At 64.4% G+C, this 23,442-nt stretch overlaps 1 protein-coding gene across 1 annotated transcript in view; it reads right to left on the bottom strand.

Moving 5' to 3' along the window:
* Positions 1-12,267: 12,267 nt before the first annotated feature.
* Positions 12,268-23,442, bottom strand: part of GALNT9 (polypeptide N-acetylgalactosaminyltransferase 9) — an 83,589-nt gene continuing 72,414 nt past the window's right edge. Inside the window, exons 7-11 of the mRNA XM_047101050.1 lie at positions 22,924-23,109; positions 19,508-19,645; positions 18,473-18,568; positions 15,574-15,741; positions 12,268-12,414 (exon numbers count right to left, since the gene is read on the bottom strand). Coding sequence (XP_046957006.1) covers positions 12,268-12,414; positions 15,574-15,741; positions 18,473-18,568; positions 19,508-19,645; positions 22,924-23,109 — 735 coding nt within the window. The remainder of the gene's footprint in view (positions 12,415-15,573; positions 15,742-18,472; positions 18,569-19,507; positions 19,646-22,923; positions 23,110-23,442) is intronic.

Genomic DNA, 23,442 nt, shown 5'->3' with positions numbered 1-23,442 from the left:
TTTGGGGTGTGGCCCTCAACCCGGGACACTGCCCAGCACGTCTGTGGCAAGACCTCCTGTGTGTCTGATGCAGGGGTCTGCTGAGCACCAACCCCCCCCGGGCTTCTGGGCCATCGAGTGGGCGTGGCTGGGCTTGAAGGAGGGTGCCGTGGACGGAAGGACGGTAGGCTTCCCGAGAGGACGCCCCTGCCAGCCCGCCCCTCATGTCTCTTTCCAAAAGGACAGCAAAGGCAGGGGGCCTCTGAGTCTCTGAGGCTCGGAGCCTTCCACCGGCTGGGTGGGCGCTGGGGGGGTGGGGGCTGGGGATGGGGGTGGGGAGGCTGGCAGACCCGGCTGGGTGGGGGCTGGGGGAGGGACTGGGATAGTCTGGCGTCCACCCCCAGCCCACATGGGGAATTTATAGACCGGCTTGGTGTTTGATGAGCACAGAGCCCAAACACGTCTCATCAGTCAGCCTTACTCTGGAACTGATTCCGCGCTACATTTTCTTTCCTTTGTCCCGGTCAATACCTGGGAGCGATTGGGGGCCGCTGGCTCCGCGGCCTGTCTTTGCTTGGAGTCCAATTTCCCGTGTTTAAAGGTGCAAACGCTCTCCCTGCACGACGGAAAGTGCCATTAATTAGCCTTTCTGATGGTTACAGGAATTCTTAATCACACACTTACGTTCTTGGATTTCTGGGCCGGGCGCCTCCCAGGCAGACCTCGAGCTGCACCCACGGTCGGCGGCGACGGGACGAGAAACGTGATTTCCTTTCCAGACCTAATGACCTCACGAGTAAATTGCCGTCAGCTGGTGGGACAGGCGATCGATCAGCCCTCCTGTCTCCTCGATGCTGCCTCCGGCTCAGAGGGGAGCGTGGGGGCTGCCCGGTCGTCCTGGGCCGGCTCCCGGGTCCCTGTGGATCTGCACGTGTGGCGAAGCCACTGGCTCCCCGGGCCCGATCACAGCCACTCTCCCGACACCACCCACCCAGGTCCTTTCAACACCAAGAGCGGGAAAGTCTCCGGGCAGAGCTGGTTCCGGGCGAGCCCAGGGCCGTCCCGAGCCCTGTGACCACGGCTTCTGGAAGAACGACCTGGACAGAGAGGAGAGAGGCTGCGTCGCGGCCGGGGTCGTGGAACAGCCACAGGGACGTGGGCAGCGGGAGGTGCATCGCTGCCCCACAGACACATTCACGGAGCACTTCCTGGGTGCCTGGTGCACGCGCGAGGCCCGCGGGAAGGCCAAGGACAGGCCACAAGGGGCAGTCAGCCCCCCTCCCCCCCTAGAGACTGACCAGGAAATACTGGGAGAGCCGGGGGCACGTGAAACACTAGCTATGCCTGATGGTCGCCCCGACCACTTTGTACGGGCAGCCGTGTCCCCGTTTGGACGACTCCTGGGCGTTAACAGCAGATCCGGCCGCCCGGCCGAGGGCGGGGAGCCTGGGCCAGCCAGGAAGGGGGCCACGACAGGAGACCTCTGCCACCCGGGGTGTCTCACGTAGGGAAGTCCACGGGGCCTCCCCCATCCCCTCTGTTCCTGGATGTGACAGCGTGTCCACCCGGGGCCCTCTCTCCACAATCCAGAAACCTCCACGGCCTTCCAGAGAGACAGCAGGTGGGACAATGGGGCAGCCGTGAGGGTCGCCTCCCACGCCCTGCTCGGAACCACGGGTGACCACGCCGTGGACTGGCTTAACCAGCATCTGTCCAGCCCTGTTTTCTGTTCTCTACTACTGAGCCAACAAGCTTGTCAGACTCTCTTGCAGCGGGAGGTGGCCACGTGAAACGCGTACCCCTGAGACAAAACCAGAAGTCTCCTGAGGACGTTTGGGAAAGCCTTTGTCCTTCTGATATACACCATTGCTTTCTCCTCCTTCCTCTTCCTCATTTGCATTGCCTAGAAAGTACGTGTGATGGTGGGAGCTGCAGCAGCCATCTTGAGGTCACCAGGAAAGGGTAAGGGAGTCTGAGACACTTGGTCCTGATCTCCTGGAGGCTCTGAAATGCTTCCCCAGGGGCTAAGTGTGTGAGAAAAACGGATAAATAGCCAAATGCTGTCTCGTCAGGTTCCCCGTCTCTCCCACAGTGGGTCTCTGCTCTCCTTGGAAAGACACTCCCATTCTTCCACAAGTAAGACCAGATTTCCGAGTCACGAATGACCAAAAAGATGGGGTTTTGCGTGGAAAGGATTTGTCGGAGAAAGAAAGTCAGGTGCAGGAACGCAGAAGCCAGAGGGCCTGGCTCTCTGCTCTATGTTTCCTTTCCGCCGAGTTCTACCAGAACGTCAGCTCCGTTGGTGGACACACGCCTTTGTAGTTTCTTCAAACAGGGAGGTGGATCCAATGCCAAGCGAAACGAGCCCATTAAGCAAACAACGAGCAGGAAACACGAGGTGTCCGTTGACGCCGTGCTGTCGATTGATGTGAATGCTGGGAAAGGAGACAACACACCCAGAGCTCGCCTCCAGCAGAAGCTGCGTGTTTTGTGGCAAATGGCCCGGCTGGTTCTTGGGGCTGGGCCTCCCCAGACGCTTACAGATTAGAGATGGTGGCGGAATGGCTCTCTGAAGCTGGGACGGGGGTCCCGGCTGGACGCCAAGCGCCGCGAGGCGGTCCCCCAGGACGCCCGCAGGTGGCCGGACGGCGCGTAGCCAGGTCCCGGGGTCCCCGTAACAAGCGACTGCAACTTGATGTCTTCAGACAACAGACGCTTGTCCTGTCACGGCTCCGGAGGCCACGAGCCCAGAGCCAGGGTGTGGCGGGGCCGAGCTGCCCCTGAGGCTGTGGGGGAGGGTCCGTCCTGCCGCCCCGATCCCCCGGCATCACCGGGCCCCCGTGTCCTTGGCCTGTAGGCAGATGCTCTTTTCTCCCCGGCCGGTGCCAGGACGGACGCGAGGCTTCGAGGACGGGGCTCCTGCCCGCTGCCCCCAGCGGCTGCCTGGCCCAGCGTCCGTTTCCACGCCCCGCGTCGTCTGGGGCTTTGCGGACCCCAGTTCTTGTGGAGATCGGGGGCCGCTGGCCTTGCCGGCCGCATGGACACACGGTCCCAGACGCCGGGCTCACGGCGCCGGCTGAATCCCCACAGAGGCCCAGAAGCGGTGCGGCCGTGGGCTGTGGTCGGAGGCACCGGGGGCTGCGTCGCCGCGGCGGGCCGGGCGCCGAGGGCCCGGAGGGGGGGCCACTGGAGGGTCCGATGAGGCGGCGGACAGGCGCGCACGCACCACATGCGCTGGTGGGAACGGGAGACGCCCGGGGGGCCCTTCTGGGCTTTGCTAGCGTGCGTGGCTGCTGGAAGGGGACGGCAGGCAGCGCAGGGGGGGGGGGGGGGCGGTGCGGGCGGGTGCGGGAGGACGAAAGTACCAAGGCGGCCGGAGCGCCCGGTGAGCCCACCCCTGGGCTCCCGTAGGAGCAGCGGTGACCTCTGAGGGCCGCGTGCGTCGGGTCCCGGAGCTTCTCGGGAGGCCGGGGCCCCCGAGCCTGTTCGAGATGCCAGTGACGCAACTGCGGGGAGAATAGCCGCGGTCTGTGCGCCGGGACGTCCCGTACGCGGCACACCCGGGCACGGAGCCTCCTCCTCCGAGGTCTGATCAAGCCTGCCCGTTTTTCCACGTGACTTTTCCACGCAGACCCGGAGGTTCTCTATATGTTTCGATATGGTTCTTTACGGTGGGTAGGATGATACCTTTTTGCTCTAAGAAAAGGGGTGCGAATTCTGGCCCCAGCCGGCTCAAAACCTCCGGGGCTGGCTATTTTAAGTGAATAACATAGGGGCGCCTGGGTGGCTCAGTCGGTTAAGCGGCCGACTTCGGCTCAGGTCACGATCTCGCCGTCCGTGAGTTCGAGCCCCACGTCGGGCTCTGTGCTGACAGCTCAGAGCCTGGAGCCTGTTTCAGATTCTGTGTCTCCCTCTCTCTCTGCCCCTCCCCTGTTCATGCTCTGTCTCTCTCTGTCTCAAAAATAAAAAAAAAAAAAATAAAAAATAAACGTTAAGTGAATAACATAGCCATCATCTTATTGTGCAATTATTAATTATAGCTATAAAATTTTTAAAAATTTTTTTTAATGTTTATTATTGAGAGACAGAGAGAGGCAGAGCATGAGCAGCGGAGGGGCAGAGAGAGGGAGACACAGAATCCAAAGCAGACTCCAGGCTCCGAGCTGTCAGCACAGAGCCCGACGTGGGGCTCGAACTCACAAACTGTGAGATCGTGACCTGAGCTGAAGTCAGACGCTTAACCGACTGAGCCACCCAGGTGCCCCTATAGCTATATAATTTAAGCACTCTAATTATTAGTTATTGGCAATAACTATATAATTAATACGCTGCTAATTTAAATAGTTTATCTCATTTACAGCAACAGTTAAATCAAATTAATATAATTACTATAGATACCATAACAATTATAATTCTGGGAAGACAATAGAATATTATTTTCTTACTATAGTTAAAACAGAAAAGCAAAAATAAGCCGTGAAAAATCTGATGCGCTGTGGTGTTGGGGTACGTTTGCTTCCAAAACTTTCGGCGTGCACGTACGAACACATTTCACTCACTAAGCAGAATTACGCTTTATGCAGTTTGGAAATAAGTTTTTCTTTGTTGAGGTACGATTTACATCGGATAAAATGCGCATTCAAGAAAGCGTTTTCTGACTCTTATTCATTTCGAATAATTTCACAAGGACGCCGGTGCACCTCCCCCTACACACACACACCCCGCCCCCGCACGGAAGAAGTGAGCCCAGCCCGCAGGTGCTCCGGGCGCCTTGGCCTCCGGCCTGGCCGGTCCTGCCCGCCTGACCTGTTATCACAGGCCCCCCTGACCTGAAACGCAGGAGCCAACCTGCCGGGGGGACGGGGTGTCCGTGCGGACGCTGCTCCCCCCACCGGACGACACCTCAGAGGCGGGTCCTGAGGTTCCAAAGGACAAAAATTGGAGCCCGCGCGGCTGTTACCTTTGAGAAACGAACCCAGGGTATCAGTCCCGAGCCCGCGGCACGGCCGGCCTCCCCGCTCCACAGCGAGCTTGTAAGTGATCCGCGATCAATTAGTCGCAGAAGACAGATCGCCCTGTCGATTCGAATTAGCACAGATAAGCCACTTAATTTAATCTTAAAATGACTATCAGCTGCTTAAAACAGCAGAAGAAATAACAAACCAGGCTTCTCGTCTGATTCCTCAAGGCTGTCGGTTTAATTAACTCCGGCCATCGGGGGAGGCCGCTCTTACCGCGAGAGGAAGTGCCCGCCGGCCGTGCAGCCGCACTTCGGCCGGGGCAGGTTTCCGGGGCCCCCCGCCTGGCGGCCTGGCAGCCGGCCGCCCACCACCCCCTCCGCCACCGCCCCTGCTCTCAGACCCCCGGGCTCCCGGCAGCTCCCTCCCCTGCTTCCGGGGCCGGCGCACACCCGGGCATCCGTATCCGACCGCCGGAGCCACGTGCGTGCGAGAACGCTCCTCGAGCGTTGAGGCCCCGATCGCCTCAGCGGCTCGGGGGCCTCCTCATCACCCTCCCGGCCTGGGTCTCCGGCCTCGCAGGCGTGACGGACGGACACCGGCCCGCCTGACCCTCGTAGCGCCAGTGCGCCATCGACAAAAGCCGATCGACACCTGCCGATCGGTCTGGGTACTGGATGCACGAATGCCGGTGCGGGTTTCCTTCTCACAGTTTGCAGCTGGCGGTTTCCGTGGGATCGGTGTCCTCTGTAATACTGCGGACTCTATTCCACGCACTAAAATACCTGACTGTGGTGCAAATGCCTGCCAATCCCCCCCCCCCACTTTCCTCCTCCCAGTGGGAGGCGTCATCCGGGTCTCGGAGCTGGAGCCCCTCTTCCCCATTCTTGTGCAGTCTCCGGCACGGACATCTTCCGGACCGGGATTTGCAAACCTGACTTCTCGCTCTGCCGCCCTCCCGGGGGCGTCGGACGTGCGTGGGCGTGGCTGCTCCGGAATGTCGGGCAGAGAGCGGGAGGCCACGGGGGTCCACGTGGGGGGGGGGTGTCAGCCTATACACACGAAAGCCGCGGCCCCACTCAGACGTGTCCGGCCAGCGCCGGCCGGGCTTCGGTCCTGCTGTGTCCCCGCGATGCTCTGTGCGGCCAACAACCCACCTCACGTCTCTGAGATGGGAGCGTGGCCGCGCCCGGGGCCGCCCTAGCGCAGGACCACACACAGGTGGCTGACCCCAGCAGGTGCTTCTTCTCTGGAGCCCACGTGTCTGAGAGCGGGCTGTCAAGCGGGGCGGTTCCGGGGCTGGGGAGACGTTCCGTCCCAGTCCTTCTAGCTTCTGGTGCCGCTGACTCCGGGGCTTGTGACGCGTCCCTCCCGCCTCTGCCTCCGTCTTCCCCGGGCTTCTTCCTCTGCGTGTCTGTGTCCCAACCCCTCCTCCTACAAGGACCCGTCACTGGGTCGGGACCCACCTGACCTGCGGGCTCTCATCTTTACCAGTTGCGCCCGCAAAGACCTTATTCCCAACAAGGTCGCCTTCCGAGGTTCCGGGTGCCCACGATCTTGGCGGGGGGACCTTCTCACTGGCCGGCCCACGGCCGCGGAAGGCATCGCTGAGCCAGTCGGTGGCTGTGGCTCCCGAGCCTTCTGACCTCGCCTGGATCCCCCCCCCACCGCCCCGCTCTGGGGCTCCCGCTGCCCTGGGCTTTCCGGGTGGAAAGTGCCACCGCGCAGAGGCGCAGGCCCCTGCCATCCCCAGGCCGCCCTCCAGGCTGTCTCGAGAGCCCCGCCTGTGGAGAGCCTCACCCCTAGAAACCAGCCTGGTGAGACGAAGGTCTGGGCGTGCAGGACAGGCCGTCGTGAGGGCCTGGCCACCTAGTGGTCGGGCTCCTGAGCCGGCAGGCAGGTGACGGCTCCCGGGCCGGCTGGGGGCGCCCGTGGTGTGCGCCCGGGGGCGTGGCTGGCGATCAGTCGCCCTCACCTCCTCAGTGCCCCGGGGCTGACCCTCGGGTGGACTCAGGACCCAGGCTGAGGTTCGGGGGAGGTGCACATGGCAGGCACGCGCACCAAGGCAGACCTGCAGACAGGATGCTTCCCCGTGGCTTCTAGGTGCCGTGGGTCACAACATGGGTGTTGAGGGCGGCTGGGACACCGTGTTCCTGGTGCCCAAACATGTGGGGGCCTCCCCGAGCTCCTTCGGGGGGGGGGGTCTGTGAGTCTCGGGACCAGCGCTAAACCCCTCCAGCTGGAGGAGCTCGGGGCCCAGGGCCGGCACGACCAGGAGGCGGCCGTCGCCGGCTGTCAGGGCACAGAGAGCCCGTCCCTGCCCTGCCGCCCCCCCCCGGGCTCTGAGGAGGGGCCCTTCCCCCCGGAAAACCGCACCCCCCGGAGACAAGGTTGGGGCTGTGCGGGATGTCCTGCTGTCTCCTTTCCCAAGCCTCAGGGGTGCCCCGAGCCCGTCCAGGGAAACACGCAGGCCCCAGACACTGTGACGGCCCATCCAGTGGATGACGGCCACCAGTCGGGGAGCCACATAAGAAGGCCACGCCAGCAGGGCTTTTGGAGACCTGGCGACCCCAGGAAACGGCAGCCGTGTCGGGTGTCAATGCAGGAATCCAGAGACCAGCCGGGCCCCTGGGACCGGGCGCCCGACCCCACTCCCGCCACCGCTGTGCCCAGGCCGCGGGGCCAGGGTGGCGGCTGCGTGGGGACCGGGCGCCCGTGGAGCGAGCTTCAGGCTCCACGTGCACACGAAGCCGTGTGTGGCATCGACGGCTGGTGCCGCCGACGTCCGCCTGGGCCACGGAGCACAGGCGTCCTTCTCTGGGCCCGGCTGGGGTGGCGGGGGTGGGGGCTCTTGCCGCCTTTGCCTCCCATGTTCCCCGCCTCCCCCCCCGCCCCGAGTGAGTGAGCAGGGGAGTGAATACCCTGGTGAGTGACCCAGGCAGCCCCACGGGGAGGGGCTCGGGAAAGTCCTCCGGGTGCGGCGGGCGTGCGCACGGGACCCTCCTGCGTGGGGCAGGCTCCTTTTTCCGACGTGACCGGAAATCCGGGTAAGCGTTCACTCGGGCTGGGGCCCTGCTGGGGCCGGGGCTGCGGGACTGGTGGGGGGTCTGGGCGGTCTGTGGGGGGCCGAGGTGACCCCCCTCGCCGCGCATCCTTCCAGAGTGCAGCCGCCGGGCCCTGAGATAGGCCGGTGCCCGGACCCGCACGCCCTCCCCGACTTCTTGTGCCTGCAGCTGGGTCAGGGACCCCCGGACCGGACCTGTGGGCGCTGGAGGCCCGAGGAGGAGGCCTCGGACCCCCAGGACCCCCCATCCCGTTTCCTCTTCCAGGCAGCCCCTCCTTTGGGGCCTCTGCTGCAGGGAGAGCGTGGGGGAGGCTTCCGGGCTTCTCAGAAGAGTCTCTCATCTCTGTGTCTGTTGGGTCCCTGGACAGGCCTGGGTCCCCACCGTCCCACCTCACTCCTGTCCTCCCTGCTCCCCCTCCCCGTTCCCACTCCCCTTCTCGTGCCCCCCCCCTCCCTGGGCCCCTCCACACCCTCCCATGCCCCTACTTCCCTCTCCACTCCCCTACCCGCTGCCCTGTCCTTCTCTTGGGGACCCCACCCCCAGGCCAAACCCCTGCTTCTCGCGGGATCCACTCACCCAAAGGGCCTCAACCGTAAGTGAAGATTCACCGAAGCCATGAACGTTTTTATTAGAACTAAATTGATGTACACGATCAGTTCAAGAGCAGAGGGAAGGGAAAAAGCCTCTGTGCGTTCACTGCTTTTCATCAGAAACGTCTGCATATCAACAGCCTCTCCCGGAGCCCCGGTGGGTTATCACCAATGAACCGTCTTAAACAAACAACATGGGTTTTTTCTGAATTCGCTGCAGAGCCGATTTATAACTGAATTGATGGAAGAGGCGGGTCTGCTATTAAGTTTCAGCAAATTCTGTTTGTGTCTTTGCCATTTGAACATGAAAAAAAAAGAAAAAAATTGTTTAAAAAGAAAAAAATAATTCTAGGCAGCCAGGCAGAGTGGAGGGGACACTGGCTTGGGGTCGAGCAGATCTGAGTACGAACCCCTAGACCTGCCCCCGGGCAAAGTGTGTGCCTTGCGCCAAGTCATTTCAGTCCTCCGAGGCTCCGTTTCCCCATCTGCAAAATGGGCACAGAAGTTCTCAGCACTACTGAGGGTTATTTAAAGGATGTAGTGGGATTGTAATTCTAAACCTATGTCTCCCTCCTTTCCTTCCTCCCTCCCCTTCTTCCTCCTTCTTCCCAGAATGGGCACTTTCCCAAGCAGGTGGGGAGAGGACATCTCGTGGCCGTGAACCTTCTTCCCTCCAGCTTGCAGACTCACGCCTGATTTCATCACGGGCACCGCACGGCGGGACCCCGGGGGGTGAGGGGGTCACCTGTGCTGGAGAAGAGTCCCTCTGGCTGCCGGCCCCGGGTCGGCGCCCAGACCCTTTCCTGCCTCCGTTCTCCCTGCTGGGCTGAGAGGCGCCCACGGTCCCGGTCCTGAGATTCCCCGAGTCGTAGCTTCTGGGAGGCTCAGCCGCAGGGGCCGTCGGTGGGAAGCCGGGGGTGCAGCGGCCGGGTGTCCTCTCCCATCTCTGATGGGGGGGGGTGCTCCCATCGCTCCTTCTGTAGCGTCAGCCCCATAAGTGGCCGGGCTCCTGGGTCCCTTCAGCCGACAGAGGGTGCGTCTCCAGGATGCCCTAACACCCTGGCCAAAGCCGCAGCACCTCCCACCCCTGCATTAAAGTCCCTGTTTGACGGATGGGGTCCTTCCTGGGGCAACCGGGTGGCCTCAACCACAGACCGGTGTTTGAAAAGCGGACAAAGAAACATTTTTGTGCTTTAAGGCAAAGGAAGTGTGAACTAGAAGTCAGGGTCTCAGGGGACTGCGTTCACTTCAGCGCAGCCCGTGGATGGTGCGACAGCTCCTTCTGAGTCCAGGGGGGCGGTGGGGGCCGGGGGACTACGCATCACCAGGAGTTAGAACACACAGGGATCTGCACGGGGTGGGGGGACGCCCACGGCCACGGCCACGGCCGCAGCCACGCTGTGACCGCTCAATGTGCGGGAGCGTCTCCACAGCGCCCCCACAGGGCATGGGCTGTAACAGCAGCGGTGGTCGGCGGGGCCGCCCTCCTTCCTCCCAGCCTGTGACCTTTTGGGGTTCTCTGGGCCCAGTCAGCCACGCCCCCCCCGGGATCCTCGGGGCAGGCCTCGGTGGGGGGACACAGCTGTCACCAGGCAGTGGGGGCAGAAGTGAATGGAGGTGAGGGAGCTCCGTGGCCCTGCCCCGTGAAGAAGGCGGTCTCTCCGTCTCGGTTATGGTAGGCCAAGGGCCTCGCCCCGCCGTGGTCCTGCTGCCTGTGGGCCCAGCTCAGCCCCGCCGACCCTCGTCCTCGTGCCGAGGCAGGAGCTGGGGGCCAGCCAGGACCCGACAGCGCGCTATCAAAACTCGCCGCCTCCCGCAAGGACGGGGCGTGGGGGGTGCTTGTCGAGACACCTTCCGCGTCCCGTGGGCTACAAACCCTCACGTTGGCGGTTTCGATAATGCACGCTATGCAACAGCGGGTTTTCTAGGTTTCAGCCGAGATACTTTCTGTTTTGAACCACGGGCAATTAGCTCAGTCTGCCCGCCAGGGGCTGCTACCATTTCACCTTCAGTTGGGAAACTTCTGGATGTGTGCCCAGGGCTTTGGCTAGAGGCTGACTCTTGAGGTCTCGCTCACCGCTGGCTTTTTGCCTCCGTTATGGTCTTAAAATTTGGGCAAGATCTGAAATAGACAGAGGGGGCTTTTTGGGGAGCTGGGTGGGAGCTGGTAGAGTTCTCCGGGGACAGTGGGGAGGTTGGGGCCGGCCAGGGCTTCCCAAGTGGCAGGAAGCAGGGCACGGGACCCAAGGAAGGAGCAGAGGAGGATGGGGCTGGGGTGGGGGGTGCCCAGGGGGCAGGTCAGAGCCCCCACCTTCCCCAGAGACTCAGAGCCTGAGAGGTGGAGAGAGTGTGGTCTCACGGCTCCGAGCCCCCCTGGCACTCCCAGAACAACTTTCTGCTTCAGGAAGACACTGCGGGGAGCGGCTGTGACGCCTTCCCCGGAGGGGCAGCCGGGCTCCCCGCCCCCCGGAAGGCTGACTGCCTGGTCCCAGCTCGGCGGGACCAGCTCAGTCCTGTGTGAAGCAGCCCGGGTGTCCAGGAACCCTGCTCCGGGCTGCTCTACAAGAATGGGGGGGGGGGTTGGAAGTCTCCAACACAGCCACAATTTCTGCCCCGGGGGAGACCCCTAGGCGCCGGGAGACCGCAGTGCGAGGGCTGTGCGGGCGTCGGTCTGGTAGCTGTCCCCACCGCTGGACGACTGAGGCCTTCCACCCAGAACGAGGGCGCTAGTGTGGGGTACTGGTAGTACTGGGGAGCAGCTAGTGTTGGGCGCACCTGCTGCTGGGCGTAGCGGGCGGTGGCTCTGCTGGGGGACAGGGGCGGGCGGGGCCCTGTGATGTTCACCGCAATCATTAAGCCCCGGCCCGCCCAGAGACGGCATCTCGGAGCCCCTGGGACGGCCCCGTGGGGTGCGTGCTCCTGCTCAACTCTGGCCCCGGGCGAGAGGGTCGCGCCGGACCATACAGAGGCAGGTGGGTGCGGCTGTGTGCCAATAAAACTTTATTTATAAAAACAGGCACAGGGCCGTGGGTCGCGGTTCGCTGACCCCCGCCTTGGAGCAACAAGGCGGGGGGAGGCGCCTGGCCCCGGCCGAGACGCTGGAACAGGGGCCCCGACCCCGGACGACCCAGCCGCTAGGGCTCCGGAGGACAAGACCAGCTCTGTCCTGTTTGACCCGCTCGGCGCTGGATCGGGGCGGCGACCGGCCTCCTCGTCAGCACTGCCTGGGGCGTCGCCGGGATGGCCGCAGCCGCGTCCCCCCCCCCCCCCGGCCCCAACCTCGGAGAGGGCTCTGCTCTGCTCTTCTGGGCTTTTCCTTAGATGGTCAGAAGACGGGAGGAGGCCACGGTCCTGCCCGGCCGGGACGGGAGCTTGGGCCACCCACGGAGCTCACGGGGGTTATTTCCGCCAGGGGGGGAACGTACAGGGGGCTTCATGCAGAAGAGGTGGCCGGCCCGGCGGCCTGGTCAGGAATACCGTAGAAAAGGCACGTGATTCCGAGGTGGGCTTGGCTTCGGGGTCTGCGCTCCTGCTGGGCCGGCCGGCCCCTGGCACCTGCCTCCGGAGCGCACAGGGGGCCCCCGCGGTCCCAGGGACGCGGCCCAGCAGGCGGCCCGACGCCCTCCCCGGGTCCTCGGGGTCTGCACCCGGGCGGGCGCGGGGCGGGGCTGGCGGTCAGCGTCGCCCGCGCTTGAGCCAGCCCCCGATGGTCCACTTCTGCCCCGAGCATCTCTGCACCACCAGCCGCAGCCCGAAGTTGGCGTCCTTGGACATTGCCACCTCCAGGCACCTGCCTGTGTCTCGACTCACGATAGGGCCGCTCTGCCAGGAGGGGAGACAGGTCAGCATGGACGCCCAGCGGGCCCGTCCGGAGGGCACCTCGGGAGTGGGGCGCTGACCGGCCCCATACAGGTCACTGCATGGCCGCCCAAGACTCGGGGGTCTGTTTCCCATTCTTCTGTCCCCTCCTGGTCCCTCTGTCCCCCCACCTCCTGCTCCTCTGTCCCTCCTGGTCTCTCTGTCCCCTCCTGCTCCTCTGTCCCTCCTGGTCTCTCTGTCCCCTCCTGGTCCCTCTGTCCCCCCACCTCCAATCCCTCTGTCCCCCTCTGGTCCCTCTGACCCCCCACCTCTCTGTTCCCCCCCATCCCTCTGTCCCCCCCTGGTCCCTCTGTCTCCCCACCTCCGATCCCTCTGTCCCCCTCTGGTCCCTCTGACCCCCCACCTCTCTGTTCCCCCCCATCCCTCTGTCCCCTCCTGGTCCCTCTGTCCCCCCACCTCCGATCCCTCTGTCCCCCTCTGGTCCCTCTGACCCCTCCACCTCTCTGTTCCCCCCCATCCCTCTGTCCCCTCCTGGTCCCTCTGTCCCCTCCTGGTCCCTCTGTCTCCCCACCTCCGATCCCTCTGTCCCCCTCTGGTCCCTCTGACCCCCCACCTCTCTGTTCCCCCCCATCCCTCTGTCCCCTCCTGGTCCCTCTGTCCCCCCACCTCCGATCCCTCTGTCCCCCTCTGGTCCCTCTGACCCCTCCACCTCTCTGTTCCCCCCCATCCCTCTGTCCCCTCCTGGTCCCTCTGTCCCCTCCTGCTCCTCTGTCCCTCCTGGTCTCTCTGTCCCCTCCTGGCCCTCTGTCCCCTCCTGGTCCCTCTGTCTCCCCACCTCCGATCCCTCTGTCCCCCTCTGGTCCTTCTGTCCCCCCACCTCCGATCCCTCTGTCCCCCTCTGGTCCCTCTGACCCCCCCACCTCTCTGTTCCCCCCATTCCTCTGTCCCCTCCTGGTCCCTCTGTCCCCTCCTGCTCCTCTGTCCCTCCTGGTCTCTCTGTCCCCTCCTGGTCCCTCTGTCCCCCCACCTCCAATCCCTCTGTCCCCCTCTGGTCCCTCTGACCCCTCCACCTCTCTGTTCCCCCCCATCCCTCTGTCCCCTCCTGGTCCCTCTGTCTCCCCACCTCCGATCCCTCTGTCCCCCTCTGGTCCCTCTGACCCCCCACCTCTCTGTTCCCCCCCATCCCTCTGTCCCCTCCTGGTCCCTCTGTCTCCCCACCTCCGATCCCTCTGTCCCCCTCTGGTCCCTCTGACCCCCCACCTCTCTGTTCCCCCCCCATTCCTCTGTCCCCTCCTGCTCCTCTGTCCCTCCTGGTCTCTCTGTCCCCTCCTGGTCCCTCTGTCCCCCCACCTCAAATCCCTCTGTCCCCCTCTGGTCCCTCTGACCCCTCCACCTCTCTGTTCCCCCCCATCCCTCTGTCCCCTCCTGGTCCCTCTGTCCCTTCCTGGTCCTCTGTCCTCAGGCATCTTCACCCTATCAGCTGTGTCACCTGCCTGCCTTGTTCCTGGGGTCCAAGGAGTGACTAGCACAATGGAGACAGGGCCCCTGAGACAGGGGGCTCCCCCAAGTGCGTCCCCACTGCCTGGCATATCCGATCTGCCCACAGGTCACCCATGCAGGCCCTCTGGTCTCCCAGACATCAAGGACCCTGACCCAAGCCTGAGAACCTCAGGATTGTACACTGTATGTTTTCCTTTCTTTTCCAGACAGCTCCTTCTAGCCATCCCGACCCCAACCCGGCCTCCTGGGGACCTCTGACCCTTGCTGGCTCCGCCCCCGAAACCGTGACAGCTCACCCCTGGAGCCCCTCCGGTCGCTGAAAGTCCCAGCCCCCAAGGCCCAGGGCAGGGCTGCCGAGGGTGTTTATTTGTCACAGGGCTGCCTGGCGGGAGCGGAGGCAGGGAGTGTGTGGGGTTGGGGCGGGGGACGAGACCCGGGATGTCCCCTGGAAGATGCCCGCTGTCAGGTGGGAGAGCCCGGGGCGGGGCGGTGGCGGGGCTGGGAGTGGCTCCCCAGGCCCAGAGCCTGGCTACCGAGTACCAAGGGCAGAGAGTTCTAGAGAAACAGGTCAGACGCACCAGGCCCTTGCCCCCAGGACCCGGCGCTGTGGCCCGAGGGTCCGAGCAGATGTGAGTGGTGAAGACAGGAGAAGCCAGAGCAGGGCGCCCTCGACCGACCGGGGGACAGGCTTGGAGACCGGGAGGCCAGACAGCGGGCTAAGGGAGGAGGGGTGTGGCCACAAGCCCAGGAGAGGCTGGAGAGGCAGGAAGGAGCCCCCGGGGCCCTCGGCACCTGACCTCAGATGCGAGAGCATGCACGTCTGGGGAGTTCAGCCGCCAGGGGAGACGCAGAGATTTAGGACACGAATGGCTTTGAGGGAGAGGGGTCGGGGGCACTCAGCAGGGCTGGAAGGAGGCGGGGTCTCTAGCAAGTCCCGAGAGGGCGAGTCTTGGGCCGACGTGGGCGGAAACCTGCACGCCGGAGAAGGGCGTGCGGTGTTTGGATGGACGCATGTGGGGTGCGGGGGGAGCAGGGGGGCACAGAGGGCGGGAGGGGCTGCGGAGAGGGCCACACGGAGGAAGGCAGCCGGACAGAAGTGCCAGCGGGATTCGGCCCAGAGCCGCCCGGGGCTGGGAGGCCCCCTCCTGCCCCTTCCCTGGGGGCCGCGGCGACCCGCGTGTCGTTCTGGGCCAGGCAGCATCCCAGCCGGTGGCTGCTGTCGGGGAGGGGCCTGGGCGGGGTCCCCAGGGGTGGGGCGGCGGGAGTCCAAGCTGCTGCACCAGGCAGGGAGGCCGCCACTGACTCGTCCGCCCCAGATGTTCTCGGGGCTGGAAATTCTAAGCCGGGGCCCAGCAGGGGCTGATTTCGGCAGGGAGTCCAGCCTGGCCCCGCTTGGCCAGGAGCTGCCCTGCGGGCTTCCCGGTGGCGGTCACACCCCGTACCCTCCGGGAGGCCAGAGGAGGCGGGAGCTTGGGCGGCCACAGTGCTGTGACCAGACCGGCGGGCCCCTCCCTGGCTGTGTGGCCAGAGGTAGGTCACCGGTGGGGGGTGGACCCGGGAGCGGCCGATCCAGGACCCCTGTGCCCTCACAGCTCCTCCCCCGCACCTGGGCCCCGGGGGCAGGGGTGGGGGCGGGGGGGTGGTGCTCAGTGCCCCGCTGACCTGGGTGAAGTCCCACAGCCGCTGCGCCGGCCGGGCCACGTCCTCACACGTTTTCAGGGCGGGCACGCGGCTCCTGCCGTCGTCCACCAGGCACTTGGAGTCGGGCAGGAAGGCGGTGGAGCCCAGCGGGCCCAGCTGCAGCAACCCCTCAGCGCTGTAGCGCACCAGCTGCGGGAGGACCGCGGGGACGGGCTGGGCGTCAGGGAAGGCGGGGGGCGGGCACCGGGCCAGCCGGACGCCCCGCTCCCCCGGCCCCCCCATTCCTCCCACCAACGCCCCCCGCAGGACTGCCTCAGGCCCCTTTCCAGAACTTGGCTCGGCCCTCGGCTCCCCGGGGCCCCTGTCTCGGCCCAGAGGAGGGAAGCTCACACGTGCCCTCAGGGCGCACCATCTGCCCAGAACCACCAGGGGGTGAACGTTCACTTCCGCGTGGGGAGCGAACCCAAGTTCACGTGCGCCTGGGTCCCACTTGTTCCCAAAACACCGCGAAAGTAACGACCAAACCCTCAGGCCAGGAGCCAGTTCATAGATGCCTGCCATTCCCCAGCCGTGTGGCCTTGGGCAAGTCACGTCACCTCCCTGCGTCCGCGTCCTCGTCTGTACACAGGAGGTCGTGACAGCACCTGCCTGGCTGGGCTACCGGAAGGATCCAGGGGGCACGACACAAAAGTGCTTAAAAAGCAGCTCACGCTCAGTCGACAAGCAGGTGCTACAGCCGCGTCTCTCTCCCCTCCCTGCCCCGTCTTTTCCCCCTCATGCGTGAGCACGTGCACATACAGGCGCACGTGTGGACACGCACAACGCACACACACCTATGCATGCACGTGCACACATGCACCCACGCACGTGCACATGCACACGTGTACACACACGTACCCACACGTATGTGCATGTACACGCATATATGCACATGTGTACACATGCACACGCGGGCATGCACGCACCCACACGTGTACACACGTGACGCACCCATGAATACACACACATGCACACACGTACGCGCGCATAACACACTCATGCATGCACGCACACACATGCACACACGTGTACATACGCACACACCCAAGCGCACGCATACACGCACCCACCCACGTACACACACGTGACGCACACATGAATACACACACGTGTACACACGCACCCACCCACACGCACACGTCCATGTGTACACACATGCACCCATGCACATACACATGTACACATATGCACACGTGTACACGCATGCACCCATGAATACACGCACACGTATACATGCACACACTCGTGCATGCACACGCACATATGCACACACGTACACGCACACGCACCCATGCACACACATGCATGCACGCACCCGCGCGTGTACACACATGATGCACCCATGAATACACACATGCACACATATACACACACACACTCGTGCATGCACACGCACATATGCACACATGTACACGCACCCATGCACACGCACACGCACTGCCCGAATGCACTGCGGGCCCCCTCCCCGAAGGCTGTATTTTCCGGCACAATCTTACGGAACACAAGCTGTAATGCTACCTCCCGCCCTGCACGCTCCGTAGCTGTGACTTTGACCCCTCCTGTTAAGGGTGGGGACCTACAGTCTCCCCCGGATCTTTCTGGGGAGCGAGTGGACACCACGGACGTGCCGTCTGACTCCCGAGGCTGGGTGTAAACGGTCGTGACGCCCCTGTTCTCCTGGGGTGCTTGCCCTGGGAACCAGCAGCCTGGGGAGAGGCCACGTGGGGAGGCTCCGAGGTCCTCCTGAGCCGACGGCCGGGCGAGCGCCGGCCCAGAAGGGGATCTGCAGCCTCGCCGTGGCCTGGCTGGTGCTGTGCGAGCCCAACGGCACGTGTGAGCCCCGCCAGGAGGGTCGTGTGGGCCACGTCGTCTATGGTGTCCCCTCTCATGCCGCAGGACTTGCTGGGGAAAACTCTGGTCCACCGATCCCCTCCGGTGGCTCCTCGTCGGGCGTGTTCAGAGACGCCCAGCGGGACGTGGCCCCTCACATCGGGTGCCAGCCGGAGAACGGGCCAGCGGACCGGATTTCCTCCTGGAGGCCACGCTTGCCTCCCGGTGGGTGACTGTCTTGTCTCAACCCCAGCTGCTGCGGGACGAAGCTGCAGGAGGCGGCCGGGGGCACCCACGCTCTCCACTCCAGTGCCACAGCCCGCCACGAACCACCGGGGGCCTCGTGGACACGACAGCTTCTCGCTGCCCAGGCCGGCACAGGTCACCGCGAGGTTCCCCCGGACGACGTCCGAGAGCGCGGCTGAGACTCAGAGAGTGCCTTCGGGGGAGCTGAAGGTCACGTGGGGAAAGCACCCTGGGGTCTGGCTGAAATCACAGCAACACGCACCAAACAGAAGCACTGCCTTCGCCAGCAGCGGGTCCCCTCGGGGCCAGAATCCCCGGGCTCTCCGCTGGGGCCGCCTCGTCCGCATCCCCAGACCTGCCCCTGTGCCGCCTGGTGCCGCCGGCCCGGGCGCTGGGCATCGGTGTGCGCGTTGCTAAGTCCCCCCAGGTGATTCGGGTTGGAGCCCGGGCTGAAGATCACGTGGGGGGAGCTCAGCCGGTAAGGACCAGTGGGGACCGTGACACCTCCCCGGTTCTGCCCACGCCGCGGCAGACGCCTTCCCACGTGATCCACTTTGGTCCGCACAACAGCCCCGACAGGTTAAGTACCTTTAGGGTCCCATCTGCTGGATGGGGAAACTGAGGCGAGGGATGTGACGTGACTCGCCCAGGGCTTGTTTGGCTCCAAAAGCCCTGGTCTCGGTGTATCTGGGGCGGGGGTTTCCCTGAGGGTCTCCGCGCTGCCCGAAGCCTGGACCCAGTCTGCTGCGACCCGCCCCTCCTGCACGCACCTCCCCCCGTCGTGGGGTGCAGCCGCCCCTCGCACCTGAGAGGACATCCCGTGGCAGGGGTAGAGGATCGCGTGGTCGTCGTCTTCCGCTCCCTGGTCCAGGCAGTAGCCACTGGCTTTGCTGTTTCTCACCTACAATCAGAAACCGAAGGAGAAACCCCGTTGTTGGGGGGTCCGAAAGGCCGGCGCGAGGCCGCCCCCGCTCCCCAAGGGGCAGAGAAGCCTGCTCTGCCGGAGAACGTGAGCTCCAGGAGCAGACAGGCCAGCCCACACCGTCCACCCGGGCACCCTTCTCGCCGCGCACTGAGCACGAGCCCAGGGCCAGAGGGCGCGCGCTCCTCCCACGTGGGGCCCGGGTCCCCCTGGAGCGGCAGACGCCCCGACTGAAGGGAGACTGCCCTCCCCGCCAGCACAGACCAGGGTGACGGGATGGGGACACGGCGTCCTATTGCCAGCTCTACAGAGCCGCGTGCGCTGGTGCAGGCGAGGGCCCGTGCGGCGGGCGCGTGGACCCGTGTGTGTGTTCTGTTTGCACTTACGTGCGTGCTCTGTGCATACGAGCCCGGCTACGTGCATGTGGATGCGTCGGCCCGCACATCTCCGTGGTCAGGGAGCACCCGCTCGCCTGACGTTTTGTGTCGAGTATCGTGCGTCTTCGTGAGCGCAGGCGGGCACCTTCGGGTGTGTGCCCCCGAGGGAATGTGTGTCAGTAGCTCGCTGTGTGTGCTCGTGAGCCAGACTGTGTGCAAACGTACCCTTTCAGGTCTCACACACGTACACATACGTGTGTGCAGACGCTAATGCACTCAGGGGTCCGCGTTCGTGCACGTGGATGTGTGTCCACACACACGTGTGGATGTGTCTGTGCACACGTGCGTGCGTGCACGTGTCCCCGTGTCTACTCTGTGTGCTTCCGTACGCGTGCGTACCCGCGTGAGCCTGGGCTCTTACACTGCTCCGCGCACGCGTGCACGAGAACCCGTGCTGGCTGGTGGCGGGCATGTGGGTGCGCGTCCAGGCGGGGAGCCTGCCCGACCCGCCCGCGTGGGGCCCCCCAGGTGGAGGCGGTACCTCTCCGTACGTGAGGGTGTCGTTGTAGGTCCGCATCTCCGGGTACACGTTCTCTAGGTACCACTGGAAGCTGCGGCATTTCAGCCTCTGGCGCAGCGCCAGCCGCTCAGACACGTCCCCGAAGTCCACCCCTGGGTTCTGCAAGGCGGGAAGCGAGGCGGGAGCTGGCCGCGTCCCCCCCCACCCCCCGCCCGTGACAGACAGGGGAGCAGCCCCACCCCTCAGGACTTGACCAGCGGCGGCCCCCGGCCCTCCCAGGACCCGTGCTGGCCCGGCTGTTCCCGAAGGGGAGGGCCTGGCCTGTCCTGCCTGCTGGAGACCAGCCCCGGCCTGACAGACGGCCACGGGCTGTGTGCTGGCTCGTCCCCACCCACACACTCCAAAGAAACCACTTGCCCTCGGCCCCCACCCCCGCCCCCTGCGAGACGACCTCTGAGCCCTCGGATCATCCCGCCTGTCACCGAGCGTCTACCCGGGGTTTGGGCCCGACAGTCTATGCCGCAGGGCGATCTCTGCGGGGCTTTGGGCCGTGGTGGGGTATCAGTGTGACCTACGGACTACGGTCAGCCGTGCGGAGGCCGGCTCCTGCGTGGACAAGCCCCAGGCTTGGGTTGGCGTCCCTGGTTGTTGACCCGCCATGCGGACCGCCGCACGGCGTGCCCGGGAGAGGTGCGTGCTGTCTACACGAGCCCTGGGACTCTGTATTCTCTCGCTGTGAGAAACCACAGGCTGAGCAGCACAGCTCTTTGGAGTTCTGGGTCCTTCCGGCCGAGCGTCGAAGCTGAGGGTGGCCTTGGGGCCCCCGACACCGTGACAGGCACCGAGCCCTCTGTGAGTGGGTCTGGGAGAGTGCCTTCCCAGGCCAGGTGGCCCGGGGCTCCAATGCCAGCCAAGCCCGGCGGGGAGGTCGCTGCCCAGGGAGAGCCCCTGTCCCTCCTCCACGTGGTGGCCGTGGCCACAGAGGAGCCCCTCACAGCCTTCACACGAGCAGCAGGTGAGTCCGGGCAGGGGGCGGGGAGCGCGGGGCTACAATGAGACGGGGGAGGGCGTCTGCCAGCCTCTGGTCCGGAGCCGTGGACCCCGTGTGCACGCGGCCTGCAGGCCCCGTGGTGACAATGCCCAGGTTCCCTTTTGAGGGGTAATGGGGTCGTTTCCTGAATGGGGTCCCTTGGTGGAATATGAGGGTTCATAAGGGACTGTGTGCCCTCCTTCCATCTCTGATAAACGTGTGTGTGTTTCCACGGTGTCGCTCACGTGGCTGGAAACTACCGCTCAAGGAGCCTCCGTGCCCCCCACCCCCATCCCCGTCCCCGCCTGGGACAGCGGCCTTGTGAGCAGGTGGCCCAGCCTGGCCCTCCAGCAGCGTCACCCAGACTCAGGGCACGCCCTGTTGGTTTGGGAGGTCAGCTGGTGGCAGCGAGAAATGCACGTCACGGAGATCAGCGGTGTTTCTGCAACTTGTGTTACGTAGCGGGCGTTCTACACGTGGGCAGATAATCACACACACACGTGTACACGTGTGTGCAGGCTCATGACGTGAGATCTGGCGCTTACGGTGTGTTTTTCACAAAGCCGTGTCCGGGACGGGTGTCCCCAGGGCCCCCAGCCTCGCACCCTCCGGTGGCCGGGGAAGCCACACGCGAGTGGAGGCTGGTTCCACAGCCGATGCGCTGGGACCGGTGGCCTAGACATCGCCCCACGTGAGGGGCAGCCTCTGCTGGGTACCCGCCCTCGTTACCGTCACGGAGGCCGGGGAACCGGGTCTTCTGGGTTTTCAAGAGAAGCCAGAAACAGGCTATTTACGGGACTCGGTTGACCACAAAGTAAAAACAAACAGCAACCCCTAACTAGATGTGGGTCGAAACTGCAAGGGCCAAAGAGACAGGAAGCAACCCAGGTATCCGTGGACGGTGTCCGTGGACAGAAGGCCGGCTAGACCAACCGTGGTCCGTCCATACGTGGAACGTGACCCGGCCACGGAAAGGAAGCACTGATACCCTGACACCCGCCACACGTGGACGGAGCTGAGAACATGGTGCTCCGTGCAAGGAGCCAGACGCAAGAGGAGAAGTGCCGTGGGCCCCGTTTATGGGAAGGAAGCGTCCGGAGCAGGTAAATCCCGGGACAGAGCAGACGGCCGGGTGCTGAGGGCTGGGGGGCGGCAGGCGGGGACTAGCCGCCTACCGGGTTCCGTGATTTTTTGGGGGACCAGGCAGGTGGGTGGTCGTGCGGCACTGTGGGTGTGTGCAAGGCCCCAGAACTGCGCGGTTTAAAAGGGCTAAAATGGAGGGGCGCCTGGGTGGCTCAGTCGGTTGAGCGTCTGATGAGACTTCGGCTCAGGTCATGATCTCACGGTTTCTGAGTTCGAGCCCCGCGTCGGGCTCTGTGCTAACGGCTCGGAGCCTGGCGCCTGCTTGGGATTCTGTGTCTCCCTCTCTCTGCCCCTTCCCAGCTCATGCTCCATCTCTTTCTCTCTCTCAAAAATAAACATTAAAAAAAGAAAAAGTAGGGACACCTGGCTGGCTCAGTCAGTTGAGCGTCCGACTTTGGCTCAGGTCACGATCTCACAGTTTGTGAGTTCAAGCCCCGCGTCGGGCTCTGGGCTGAGGGCTCGGAGCCTGGGGCCTGCTTTGGGTTCTGTGTCTCCCTCTCTCTCTCTGCCCTCCCCCACTCACACTCTGTCTCTTTCTCTCTCTCAAAAATAAACATTAAAAAAAAAGAAAGAGTAGGGACACCTGGCTGGCTCAGTCAGTTGAGCGTCCGACTTTGGCTCAGGTCATGATCTCACAGTTCGTGGGTTTGAGCCCCGCGTCGGGCTCTGGGCTGAGGGCTCGGAGCCTGGGGCCTGCTTCGGGTTCTGTGTCTCCCTCTCTCTCTCTGCCCTTCCCCTGTTCACTCTCTGTCTCAAAAATAAATAAAACATTTAAAAAATTAAAAAAATATATATACATATAATAACAGGGGCGCCTGGGTGGCTCAGTCGGTTGAGCGTCTGACGAGACTTCGGCTCAGGTCACGATCTCGCGGTTCGTGGGATCGAGCCCCGCGTCGGGCTCTGTGCTGACCGCTCGGAGCCTGGCGCCTGCTTCGGATCCTGTGTCTCCCTTTCCCTCTCTCTCTCTGACCCTCCCCCGCTCACGATCTGTCTCTCTCAGAAATAGCCATAAACAAAAGGCCGCAATGCAGACCCTATACCGCGTATAACCGGCCACGAGACAGCACAAGCAAACGGCACGCAGGGTGCAGCGGGGCGGGCGGCGAGCCGGGGCTGCACGCGCTGCCAGAGCCCGCGTCCGCCGAGACCCCGCGCTTGTGCGTCTGCACGTGGGCCCCGGGTCCTCGCTGGCATCGCCACGGGGCGCGGCGAGGCTCGCTCGCGGCCGCCGGCCCCCCCGCCCCGCCGCGCCCCGGCTTACGGTCATGGGGATGTTCCAGGCCATGTACACGTGGGACTTGAAGCCGTCCATCCACACCTCCGCTGCCCGCAGGGCGTTGCGCTTGGCGTAGTAGTCGATGTCGTTGTTGTAGGGCTTCTTGCTGCGCTCGATGTGGGCCACGCGGGAGCAGGGGAGCACCTCCATGCTGCCGCCACACTGCCACACCTGTGGGGACACAGCACGGCCGCCCGCGGCCCCGGGACCCACGCTCCAGAGCCCGCTCCGGGGAGACGGCCTCCCCTTCCGGGTCTCCCACCACACTCGTCTCTCCTGCCCGCCGCCCCCCTGCCCTGTGCTTGCTCTGTGCGGGGGGGAGGGGGGCCTGGCCCGGGGGCTTCAACACCAGCCGCTGCCCCCCCACCGGAGGAACAAGCCCGCGATCCAGTCTGGAAAGAGCGGGCCAACCATTCAGACACCCTCGACCCGCGGTGCCGGCCGCGCAAACGCTGCCTCGAGCACCCCAGACACACCCGGTCTCGGCCAAAGAAGGCGTCTTAC

Source organism: Lynx rufus, unplaced genomic scaffold, assembly GCF_022079265.1.
Source record: "Lynx rufus isolate CCGP_SWC_20201006 ecotype Redwood Valley unplaced genomic scaffold, mLynRuf1.p SCAF_55, whole genome shotgun sequence".
In the NCBI taxonomy this organism is placed as follows: Eukaryota; Metazoa; Chordata; class Mammalia; order Carnivora; family Felidae; genus Lynx; species Lynx rufus.
Note: the sequence above shows the minus strand (reverse complement) of the source record. Positions and strands in the feature narration are given on the sequence as shown.